This window comes from Centrocercus urophasianus, unplaced genomic scaffold (assembly GCF_019232065.1).
Source record: "Centrocercus urophasianus isolate 14NV4802_14NV808 unplaced genomic scaffold, USGS_Curo_1.0 seq_28, whole genome shotgun sequence".
NCBI lineage: Eukaryota > Metazoa > Chordata > Aves > Galliformes > Phasianidae > Centrocercus > Centrocercus urophasianus.
In genome coordinates, this window is record NW_024884844.1 from 148,027 (window position 1) to 159,888 (window position 11,862).

At 54.2% G+C, this 11,862-nt stretch overlaps 1 protein-coding gene across 5 annotated transcripts; it reads right to left on the reverse strand.

Moving 5' to 3' along the window:
* Window positions 1-58: 58 nt before the first annotated feature.
* On the reverse strand, window positions 59-11,859 carry STK36 (serine/threonine kinase 36). Of its 5 annotated transcripts, none has more exons than XM_042827233.1 (26): window positions 11,695-11,859; window positions 11,074-11,214; window positions 10,481-10,558; window positions 9,985-10,109; window positions 9,491-9,740; window positions 8,994-9,087; window positions 8,591-8,760; window positions 8,187-8,386; window positions 7,989-8,112; window positions 7,734-7,877; window positions 7,286-7,465; window positions 6,970-7,064; window positions 6,574-6,679; window positions 6,007-6,148; window positions 5,594-5,721; window positions 4,463-4,567; window positions 4,148-4,246; window positions 3,840-3,934; window positions 3,458-3,521; window positions 3,159-3,269; window positions 2,934-3,008; window positions 2,354-2,525; window positions 1,947-2,094; window positions 1,691-1,850; window positions 770-1,516; window positions 59-679 (listed from the first exon to the last, which is right to left on the reverse strand). In XM_042827233.1, the coding sequence occupies exons 1-26, from the start codon at window positions 11,776-11,778 to the stop codon at window positions 533-535; spliced, it is 3,984 nt and encodes a 1,327-aa protein (XP_042683167.1). In that variant the 5' UTR covers window positions 11,779-11,859; the 3' UTR covers window positions 59-532. The 5 variants fall into 5 exon arrangements, with proteins under 5 accessions (XP_042683167.1, XP_042683166.1, XP_042683165.1 ...); XM_042827232.1 differs by having other exon boundaries at window positions 6,970-7,061; window positions 9,985-10,115; XM_042827231.1 differs by having other exon boundaries at window positions 9,985-10,115.
* Window positions 11,860-11,862: the final 3 nt, after the last annotated feature.

Genomic DNA, 11,862 nt, shown 5'->3' on the forward strand with positions numbered 1-11,862 from the left:
ACGTGACCGCGCATCCCGGCAGCCCCGCGGGCGGCGGGCAGGACTACAACTCCCGACGTACACCGCGCCACGCGCCCGCAGCGCCCCCTGGCGGCCGAATAGGCGGTAGTTAGAGGGACGCAGTGAGGACGGACGGCAGGAGCGGGCAAGGCCACCGCCCAGTGCTGCGGCTGAAAAATGGGGGCACTGTCCTGGAGATCGCAGGCACTTGTTCCGGAAAAATCTCCACGTGAGAAGGGTTCCTCGGTACAACGCCGCAGACTGACGCTTCTGATCAAGAGCCATACGCAGCCCGGGTGTGCTGCAGCAACGCGCTGCAGCTGTCATCATCCTCAGCTCTAATAAGTGCATCCAGGGCACAGCCGGAGAGGCCAGGCAGAGTTCCCTGGGGCAGCCAGCAGTCACTGTGGGTCAGAAGGTGCGTTTCTCCCATCCCGATGCCAGCATCGAGGTGACTGCTGGCTTCAGCCCTTCTCACCAGTGCAGGGCATGAGCCAGGCACACGTAGCTTGCGTGGACTCACTGGGCTCCTTCAGGTGCTCTGCAGGGGTGTGAGGAGGCGGATGAGCTTCTGGCAGTGGCGTGCAGATGAAGGCCGGGGGCTGCCCCCAACCGTGGGCCAGGAGTCACTGCCAGCTAGCGCAGCCAGCTGGTCACTGGCCCTGAGGGAGAGCAACACCTGTGGACAGAGGCACAGCAATCAGCAGTCAGCCCTGCATCGTCCCCTCGACGCCACCGGCTGTTCCACAAGAGGGGTGAGGGCCGATACCTGCTGTATCCCATGGTGCTGGCTGACAGCACACAGAGCCATAAGTGCTCCCTCCCGCACACTGGCCTGGGGATCCCGGCAGGCCACCTCCAGGAGGATGCGTGGCGTCCCACTCTCCACGAGCAACTCCCCGAGCTCTGCTGAGCGCCGGCCCAAATTGCCAAGGGCTGAGGCTGCGTTGCAGCGTGTCTTGGCCTGCTGATCGCTCAGCAGCTGTGTCAGCCTGGGCACGGCCTTGCCCAGAGTCCCGGCTGGGGAGGACTCGTGATAAGCAGCATTACCCACTGCAAAGCTGGCTGCCTTGCGCACAGCCTCATCCTCATCAGCCAGACACACCAGCAGGCTCTCCAGTAAGCCAGGCTGGTTCTGCAACACCTGGGGAAAGCCATGGCTATGGCGGAGCAGGTTGCCCAGCAGATTGCAGGTTTTGGCCCGTATGGGGCGTTCCTGGTGGCTGAGTAGGTGGGTCAGTGCATGGTAGGTCATGTCTGAACCCCCTAAAATCCTCTGGAGGAAGGGCAGGTGCTCTGGACAGGTCCGAGCCACGTGAGTCAAGAGAGACAGCAGGTCAGTTGTGAGCGTGAGGCTGCCTGAAAACAGGACAGTACTCAAGTAGGCAGTGATGTGCTCTGAGGCAGCAGCCTCCCTTGCTATTTGGTCTGTGACCTGCTCATCGGACACAACAAGGCGGCATAGGAGGCTCATGGGGAGCTCAGTGTCTGACAAAGGCAGATGGTGACAGCAGACCTAAGGAGAAAGGAGACACAGTAGTGCTGAGGGCATCATCCTTGCACTGAGGGCTGTATGGCACTCAAGTGTTGTCCCCAGCTGGGTACAAACAGCAGTGCCAACACGGGCTGCGATGTGGGGAATTGTCTCCAGTTTATGGAGGGAAAGACAAAGGTGGGGGTAGAAGTGTACCTGCAGTAGCTGGGGAGGAATCTGGGAGTCTCTCACTGCCTCGATGACTAATGCTATGGTGTCTTCATCCACATCCAGGGCAAAAGGAAAACAGAGGAGCTGGCAGGCCTGCATCACCACAGCTGGGATGAGCTCAGCCTCTCCATTCTCCCTTGCTTGCCTGAATTTGTTAGAGAGATTGGGCTTAATACAGAGATGATGGGGGGAAATAAAAATCAGCTGTTGAGCACTGCCCACTTCAGCCTTCCCAACTCACGTCTGTGCCAGACACGCCAGGAAGCGAGGAGACAGCAGTGTCTTCAGCATCACCATGAGGACACCATGGGACTGGGTGAGCTGAGGCAGGCACCAGTGGGTCTCACGAGTGAAGATGAAGAAGGCCAGGCTTAAGAAAAGCAGTGTGCCTGCAGGAGGAACAGCATGGCAGAGAGGCAAAACTAGGGAAGACTGAAAAAGTCTCCTCTCTTCTGTCTGCCTGTGCTGCATAGAGCCCTCACTCTCTGCAGAAGGTCAACAATCCTCAAGAACAATCCCTGAATCCTCTGGCCTAGGAATCAGATGATGATGGGGATAGATAGATAGGGATAGAGATGTGAGCAAGCCTGAGAGCAGGATGAGGAGGAGGGTACAGGACAGATACCTTTTTTCACCCACAGCTCCTACCTTGAGGGGAGAGAAGGCTCCAGTCTGGCTCTGCCACAGGGGGCCCTGCCTCTGGGCTGTTTCCCTCCAGTGCTGCTCCACTGCCATCCACGCAAAGCACTGCAGGAACACAACGCCACACCACGCTCCACAACTCTGAGGCAGAAAAGCTCTGTTCCACAGCCACATCCTCCTACATATGGGGAGAAAAGTGTTAACAGGCTTCCAGGCTGTTCTCCAGGGTTCCAGTTTATGATTCTACCAGCCCCATGGTCCCAGGGAAGCCAGGGCTGGATCGCCCAAAGAGTAAAGAGGGAACCAAACAGCCTACAGCCCTCCTGCCCCTGCTGATGGCACCAGTCTCAGGGCATTTCTGTTCTCTCCCACTCTGATACATCCATAAGTCACTCCTCTCTGCCTGTCATCCTCCCATCAACCCTCCTGAGCTCCACAGACAACCCTAGGTGACTTTCATGGGGTTGCACAGTTCAGCTAAAGCTCTACAGTCTCCTGTTTTTCCCCATCCTTCACCACCAATCCACACTCTGGCCTCCGCATCCCCACACCCAGCCCAGGCAAAGGGTGAAAGGAAGGCCAGTACCTGTGCAAGCAGCTTCAACAGGAGGAAAATGATCCCATCGTAGAGACCAGCACCCATAGGCAGGGAGAAATGCAGCTGTAGAAGAATGTGGGACAGGCTGGATCTGAGCACTGCTCTGAGGGAAGCAGTAGCAGACCCCATATCTTTCTTACTCCATCTTTGCCTGCAAACCTTTGTACTGGGGTGACAGCAAGGCCCCCCTGCTCCTCAGGCCCTATTCCATACCTCAGCAGGCTCCATCAGTGCACTTGTCACTGCTGTTAAGATTTCTTTTCCTCCAAGTGCAACAGGCACCCCACGCTGATCAAGCTGTGTCAGGAGGAATGCTGCAGCACCCTGTGAGAAGAAACAGAGCTCAGCACCTTTAGGACTTGCCTATCCGCTCTTAATCCATTAGACTAGGGCAAGGACAGATCAGCAGCACCCATCCCATCCCACCCTGAGGAAGCAACAGTAAAACCCAATTGGGATGTGGGGCTCTGCAGGATTCCTCATGGCACCTCTGGCAGAATGGACAGACTTACCACAACAGATATGACAGGAGACTGAGTGAGCAGATCCAGGGCCAGGGTAACCACCTCCTCAAGCCTGAAACACAGGAACCAGAGGTGAAACACTGGCAGCCCTCCTCCCAGTGCTGTATTTCCAGGCCTGTACATCCAACTGAGCAGCGGCATCCAAATACTCCCAAGGATGGGAAGAAGCCACTTTGCAGGAAGACAAGTGATTCCTCATTCACAGAGCTTCCTTCCCCATTCTCTGTCCCTAGTGCATCCCCAGCATCCATCTAGGCATCAGGATCAGAGGGATCAGCAGGACCAGAAGCCTAGCTCTGAGTGTAGGGCAGAGACTCGTACAGGACAGGGAATGTTCCTACTTTACCCACAGATAAAAGCTGGCACTTACCTGGAAGGAGAGGCCTGGGGCTGCAGGGTAAGCAGGGTCAGCAGGTATAGGGAGGCCTCACAGGCCACCCTTTGAGTCACCTCCGCCATGGGGACCTGCCAAGGGAGCAGGAGTCACAGGGGAACAGCAAGACTGAGAGGGGAGGAGGGAATGCTTCTGAGACCTGGAAGGAAGACAACAACTGCACTCTACAGATTGAGCTCCATCACACACCTTTCTTCCCACAACACCCAGCCTAGTGTAAGCATCACCCAAAGAAATGGGTCATGCACTCCTACCCAATCACAGGGGCTGCAGTGAAGTTCTACCTTGCCCTTTGAGAGCTGCATGAGGAAGTCCCATACTTGCTGGCTCTTCCCCAGGTGCTGGCACAGACTCGGGCTAGCATAGCAGCCAGTGTAGAGGATCTGCAAGACAAAAGGGAAAGCTGTACAGCTGCCCAGGTGACAGAGACACAGTGATCAGGCCCATCCTAGTCACACTCCATGGCTATTGTGGGCTCAATTCTCAAGGAGACCGAGTTATTAAGGGCTGGTCCTACAGCTCCCACTTCCCAAAGGAAGTTCCCCTGGCCTGGGACTAGGAGCTTGGGGAACAGCCAGATAAATGGATGAGGTCATTACCTTCAGAACATTCAAGGAGCAATTTGGGTGCTCCAGCTTCCCCAACAACTTCCCAAGCTGCTGGCATTCTCCATTCATAAGCTTTCCAGCTATCTCCTGAGCAACCTGTAGAAATCAATCTGTTATATATTTCAGGCACCTGAAGCATTGCACAGACTAAGAAGTTCCATACTAGCAACAGACTAACAGAAGAAGGCATTGCTTCCTACACAGCAGTGCCTGCTTTCACACACGCATGCTCATCTGCCACAACCCAGCACTGCTTTGATGCACAGTCCCTGAGCTGACATGGGTAAGGTAAGATGCCTGCTCTGCTTCTTTGCATGTTGACCTAGAGTTGAACTCAGTCATCAAGCATAAATCTCTATTCTTGTTTTTCCTCTTATTCAGTTTGATTTCAGATTTCCTACAATTCATATCAAAAACCTACAAGAACCCTTTGCATTTCTCTGTCAACCCAATCTTTTATTTAGCCCTTCACTATGTCAAGCCGTAAGTGTGAGTCTTTTAATTGAGTCAGTGTATAATCAAAGAATTTTAGGATGTTATAATCACAAACAAATAAGAGAGTTAGGCAAAGCAGACTATGATAACAAAGAGAATAAATAGAAAGCTTACCCCTATCCTGGGCCCACTCACAAAACACCAGCAAAGGCGATCTCCAGAAGAGATCCTTCCCCACTGGTAGCCACCTCTTAAATAAGCCTACAAGGGGTGGAGCCTGGCTCCTCCTCTTCCAGCAGCACAGGTGAATTGCCTTCACCTGTGCTCCTCTGGCTGGCTCATGGCTCGCCTCAGGTGATCAATCAGAGGTTCAGGCCGTGACTCAGCAGTTCCCATACAGTCAGGAATCCTTAGACTCAATTACTTAATGGCTAACTTGAGACAGACATGAACCATTAAGGGCTGAACCCAGAGTTCCCCCTCCCCCATGTTCCTAACCCCAGTTTTTAGACTCTGAGGCTCAGCTCTTAGATCAGGAGGAGCAGCCTGCAAATTACAGCCCCTCTGCCAACAAACTCAGAGGACCCCAGCCCTACACTCTACTGCTGAAAAAGAGATTCTTCTCGAGAGGGCTGCTGATCCCATGGAGAGCACACATCTTTGCCCTGCAAAGAGAAGTGGCCTGACCTGCTGCTTGGCTTCCCAACAGCTGTTCCGTGCCAGAGGGATGCTGCAGGCAGCTGCCAGTGCAGCTGTAAAAAGGTCTGCCATACATCGTCTCTGGTCATGAGCTGATTTGGCCTCCATTGCTGCACCTGGAAAGGACACATCAGGAGACACATCCTAAGCATGAGGGGTGCTGAGGAACAGCAGGACGGAGCTGAAAGCCAAGAGATGTTTGGTGATTATAAAGGATCTGCAATTGAGGAAGAGAACAGGAGAGCCCCAGGTAGCAGATGTTTGAGGGATTTGGGCAAATAAGCTCAGCCACCTTCTCCTGGCAACAGCAGTCAGTGCTCTGATAGAGCTCAAGGGCTTGAAAGAGAAGGAAAGCCTGCCAGGAACCCTGTGAGGAAGTGGTAAGCTGCCATTAGTGCTACCTTGCAGAGCAGGTTGCTCAGAGATCAATCCCTGAAGGAGTCTGTCCAGCAGGGGCTCATTCTCCTCTCGCAGGCTGGCATAGAAGGGGACAGAGATAGAGGGGCACATCACATCCAGGCTCTCACAGAGCAGGGTAAAGCACTGGGGAAGACACAGAGATTGCTATTACTGCAAATAAAAAGTAGGAGGGTAGAGAAAAACAATCACAGAGGAAACTAGTGGGGGACAGCAGAGATGGAAGAAGAACACTCGTACTAGAGCTTCAGGGACCAATGTCTCCTCTCCAGCCACTCAAGTCCCACTGTTACGGCATAGGAGCCATGTGCTGGCTGAGAGAAGGGTACACGTGGAGGTACAGCCAAGGAAGGTGTCCCTCAGAGAGGTTCTTTCTGCATGTGATCCACCCTCCCCCCCCCAAAGAAAAAATACAACAATGGCCCTGACAAGAATGCACCAGGCCACATAGCTCAGAGCAGGCAGCTCTCCCCACTCACACATGCACCCAAGCCCACAGCTTTGGTCAGGGGAGGACAGAGTGGGGAACAAGGAGACTGGGACATGTTTACCAGGAGGCTTTGCTGGCAGAGTCTCATCTCACTGTCAGCTGTCTCGGCCAGCAGATTTGGCAGCAGGGCTAGGAAGTGGTTGGCACTCTCCTGGAAAGTCTGTAGGCTTAGGGAGGCAGCAAGCACAAAAGAGAACAGATAAACCTAGTCACTGGCTATGAGGATAGGATCTGGTCAGGTCCTCACAGCCCTGGCTGCAAAGGGCAAGCAGCACAACTGAACTTATCAGCTGTGCCTTCCCCTGTATTAGCCCCGTGGAAAGTACTCATTTGTAAGAGCTGTGACATCTATCATGATGCTTCCCCACATGACAGTTTCTCCTTCCTGCCTACTTCTCTACTGTGGCCACAAGAGGCCTCAGAGTGCATCACCTTGCCCCACCTGCCCTGCTCCTACCTGTCCTGTCCACTCTCCTCCAGGCTGCATTCACTGCTGAAGTAAACTGTGGTCACCATGATGAGGTCTGTCAGCACTGTGATACACCAGGGCTGCTGCAGGAAGCAGAAAGAAACATGAAGTGGCAATCGTCTGCCTGCCAGCCTGACACCACTGCAGCAGGATCCTTCCTTGCCAAGATCTTCCCCCTTCTAAACAGGGCCTGGAAGAGACACTGATCCTGTGAACCATCTCCAGCAGGACACAGAGACCTGTGACAGCACAGGCACACTGCAGGACTGAGAGAAACCCAGTCTGCCTAGGGTTCTACACCCACCTGCTTGGTGCTGCCACTCTCCAGCATCTGCTTGGCCAGATGCAGCAGGGACAATGGCACATTCAGCTCTTGGCAAAAGAGGTTCAGCAGCTCAGAGTCACAGTGGGTAGCCAGAAGATTTCCCACAACACGAAGTACGGGACGGAGATGGGACGCTCCCTCAAGCATCCCTTCCAGCACCTGGGCAGCAAGAAGCCAGAAGGACTCACAATCAGCAGCACTTATGGCCTCTCCATCAACCACATGGCTGCCCCCCAGCCTCCAGGGCAAGGGACAGCAGTGGAGGAGATGACAAGCTAAGTGTGTGAGGCAGCTCTGATTCCTGGGGAAGCAGCAGGACTTCTTGCTAGCTGAAGCAGGGGATCTCCCAATGCTCCCAACCCAACCCCAGGAAAGAAGGCAGCACCCACGTTCCCAGTCTCAGTCAGCTGGACCAGCCATCACTCACTTGCTGAGCAGATTCTGCAAGCCGGTCTTGGACACGGTGGCGGAAGGCTGGGTCCCTCAGGAGGCTCAGAGGCGTGCTCAGCTGCACGGCCAAGGGCTCCGTGGCCTCGATCAGGTGTTGCCACTCCTCATCACTCTCCAGCTCCTGACCATGGAGAAGAGAGAGTTGGTGCCATAGATTCTGCCTACCCCAGAGTCTGAGTACCAGGCCCTAGGGACTGGGCCCTGATGTCCTTATTGCAGGACACCATCTTACCTCGCTCTCCAGGTCCACAGCCTCGATGCTTTGTCTGCCTTGCAGCTCTGCTCTGCCAACACCAAGCTGCAGTGCTTCTGGCTGGGGAAACTCCCGCTCATAATCTTGTGTGATGCTGTGCTCCCTGGCCAAGGAAACAGACCAGTCAATGAGCTACCCCACTTTCCTCTCTTTTTCCCAGTCCCAGCCTTCCCTCACCGTGGGCTTGGAATAGGCTCCTCCAGTTGCCACTCTGCCATGCTGTTCTTTCCTTGCAGGACACCTGAATTCTTCTCTTTGAAGGATGCTGGTAGCTCCTCCTCCTCAAGGGCTGCCTTTTCAAAAGCTGCTCTGGGTTTATGTCTGGTATGTCCTCTGCCAGAGTCCTTCATAGATGTAGCATTTGCCTTCAGCTGCCCCTGGGAGATGGTAGAGAAGTTTAGTCAGGGAGACTCAGTGAGAAGAGCCCCACCACAACAATGACCCCACAATCCTGCCTTGTATGTAGCCATTACACCAGCCTTGCCCACCTTCCTTCTGTCTTTCCCCTCAGTCCCATTTAAGAGCCCTTCCTTTGACATAACCATGAGGTGCAGTCCAGAGAATTCCACACTTTTCTCCACCTTTTTCTGTGCCTCCTCAGCCATCTTCTGCCGAGCCTTTCTCAGGATCCTGGACTGGCCACTCCTAGGGGCCAGGGAATGGGCTTGCTGCTCCTTCAGGGCCTGTAGCTCTGGGGACAGCTTGGTGGTGAAGGGGTTTGAGATCCCATGCTCTTCCGTGTCATCAATCACTGAGAAGGCAGGAGCAGAATTTCAGCAGCTCTTTCTTGAGATGCAAGGAGAGTAACCAGCTCTGCAATCCCAGGTGAATCCTGGGGGACCCAGAGCAACCCCAGGGGCGGGAGCTAGGGGTTGGTGGAAGCTGAGAGGAAGGAGGCAAAAGCCAGGGTAGGAAAAAAAAAGAATGGTAGGGTGGTGCTCCCAGTCTCCAGGCAGCAAGAAGTGGAAATGATTTGGTACTCACCAGTAACCCGTCCAGCAACAAAGGGGTGGGAAAGCAGTTCTGGCCATGACAGGCGCTGGCGGGGATCCTTCATTAGCAGCCCCTGCAGGAAGCTCTACAAGGCAGCACAGTGCAAACATCAGACACCACACATGCAAAAATGAATACAGCACTCCCACCAGCCTCCCTCAGAAATAACACTCAGGACCCCTGGGCTCTTTGTCTCACCCTGGGAAACAGCGTATCTGGTGCTGATGGCAGACAGGCAGTGGGAAGACATTTCCCTTCTTAGCACAGTAAATCATTCCTCTGCTCTCTGCCTCAGCTTCCTAATTTATCTAGGGATAGCAGTGTAAGGGCTCCCCTCCAAGAAGGCCAAGATCTCATACCTTCACTATCTTCCAAAATCCATATCATGGGAGAGAAAACCTAAGCATGATCAATCAGAGCAGCACACAAAGACAAAACTGCTATTGCATCAATGGGTCCTACACCACAGACAGGGCTTTGTTCCTTACCTTGAAGTCCGGGCTTATGGCCTTAGGCCATTTGACAGGGTCCTTGACAATGAGGCTGACAAGCTGGAAGATGCTGCTGGTATAGAAGGGAGGTGTGCCCATGAACAGCTCATACAGGATGCAGCCCACAGACCATAAGTCTGCTGTGTGGTCATACGGCCGCTCCTCCACCAACTCAGGGGACATGTACAGCGGAGTGCCCTTGATGGAAGTCAGCACCATGGTGTGGATGCTCATAGCACGTGCAAACCTGCTCAGAGCAAAACACAGGTGGCCATTTCAGGCTGGAGCAGCCACTGCAGCTCCTAAGGAGACCCCATGAGTCATCAATGTCCTGTTCCCTCTGGAATCTCAAATTCCCCACACCTGCTAGTCCCTCAATATGTGCAAAATGCAAGTCCCCTTCCACACCTCCCCTTCTCCTCTACAGCTCCAGGACATTCCTTGGATGCCCCAAGCCTACACATCCTCCTTAGCAGGTCACCCGCACGCACCCAAAGTCACAGAGCTTGATGACGCCGTCTTTGCCCAGGAGGATGTTCTGGGGTTTCATGTCACGGTGCAAGATGCGGTGGGAGTGCAGGTAATAGAGAGCAGAGACCAGCTGGGCAGCGATGGTCTGGACCTGCCAGAGACATGAGAGCTTCATTCCAGTACCCCAACTCTTGCCCTTGCCCTGTTTGGGGCAGGGACCTGCCCCAGCCTTGGGCCAGCAGCTCCTCTCTGAGGGAGGAGTGAGCTGAAGGCTGAGGCAGCAGCCACGTGTTCTGACTCTTGTAGAAGGAACGGGGAGAACAAGGTCAGTGGGATCACTGTGACCCACTGCCTGCAGTTTGGCTGCCCTACCTTTTCATTCCCTTCAGAATCTGCCAGCCAAAGCCTCAGAGACACCTTTACCCCTTTGATGTCTCCACGCCCACAAAAGAGCCCTCTGCCTGCTAAAAAATCCTGTTCCCTCCATTCTGCAGCAAAGCCTGTGTGGCCAATCACCTGGTCCTCGGGCAAACTCCCATCGTCCTCCAGGATCTGGAATAGCTCCCCCTCCGCATAGTCAGTCACCACCACCACCTGGAGGAAGGAGCAGTGTGGAGGCATTAAGCACACCCCCCAGACGCATCCCTACTGAACCTTTGTAGCTCTACTTATCTGGAAGACACAGCAGAAGTCAGGGAAGTGTAAAGGAACGGGATAAGCATATAATGGTATTTCAGAGCCCAGAGGTAGAGATACTCCCTTGAGCATATTTTTGATCTACTGCCCAATTACTGGAGGGCTCTGGTAAACACTGACCAATGAGTAGGCTGGGTGCCAGTCCTAAGACAATTAGGAAACTCCAATTAGGCCACATGAGGGAGAAGAATAGGCTGGAAGCAGGTCTGCAGCACTCAACAATAGTGGAGATACAGCTGAGCACTGAACAAACTTGGCTGGCTATAAATGCTGCTAGAACCCTGGAATGCTGTAACCAGTATCTCCTGAGACAGACACTGGTAACCAGTATCTACTGAGACAGATAGCAGGTGATAGCACACACCCCCTGCCCAACCAAGCAAAAGTACCTGCCCCCACACAGACCCCTTTACCTCTTTGTCAGTCTCAAAGCTGTCGAGCATCTGGATGATGTTAGGGTGATGGAGGCCTCTCATAATCTCAATTTCCCGCTGCAGGTTCTTCAGCACCTTCTCAGACCGCCCCACCTTGGGGATGAATTTCAGAGCCACCACCTTCCAAAGCAGGCAAAGCTGGGATCAGAGCAGGGTCCCACCCACCCTAGCAGGAACTGCATTTAACCCAAGGGCGATTCAGTATTTCCTAGGTGAACACACAGAATGAGACGTGTTCATAGGGCCCCTTGAAGCTGAGGCAGCAAGGAGTACAAGCAGCCTCCTGAGCTGTATTAACAGGACTGCAGGCAGTTGTCTGAAGGAAGCGATTCTCACCCTTTACTTAGGGTTTGTTAGGACACAGTAGCCAGTTTTTGGCCCAGAAGCACACTGACAAACAGGAGCGGTCCCAGCTAAGGATCACCAGGATGGCAAGGTGGCCGATGCACACGGCTTACAAGCTGAAACTGGGGGGGGCCGAGCTTCATTAACCCGGAGATAAGCCGAACAGCAACCCTACGGCCGGCGGTAGGAGACTTCTAAGGAGACGGAGCCAGGCTCTTTACAGACGTCCCTCCCAGTACCCGCCTCACTCCTCACCTGGGCGCTGCACCTCCGCCGCCCCTTGTACACTCGTCCGAAGGAGCCTTCTCCGATCATCTCCAGCACGTGGTACCTCTCCATGGCGGGGCTCCGAGGTCGGGCCGAGGCTCCCCAGACTACGGACCGACGATTTAAGGCCGCGGGGCCGCAGAAAAACCCGGCCCG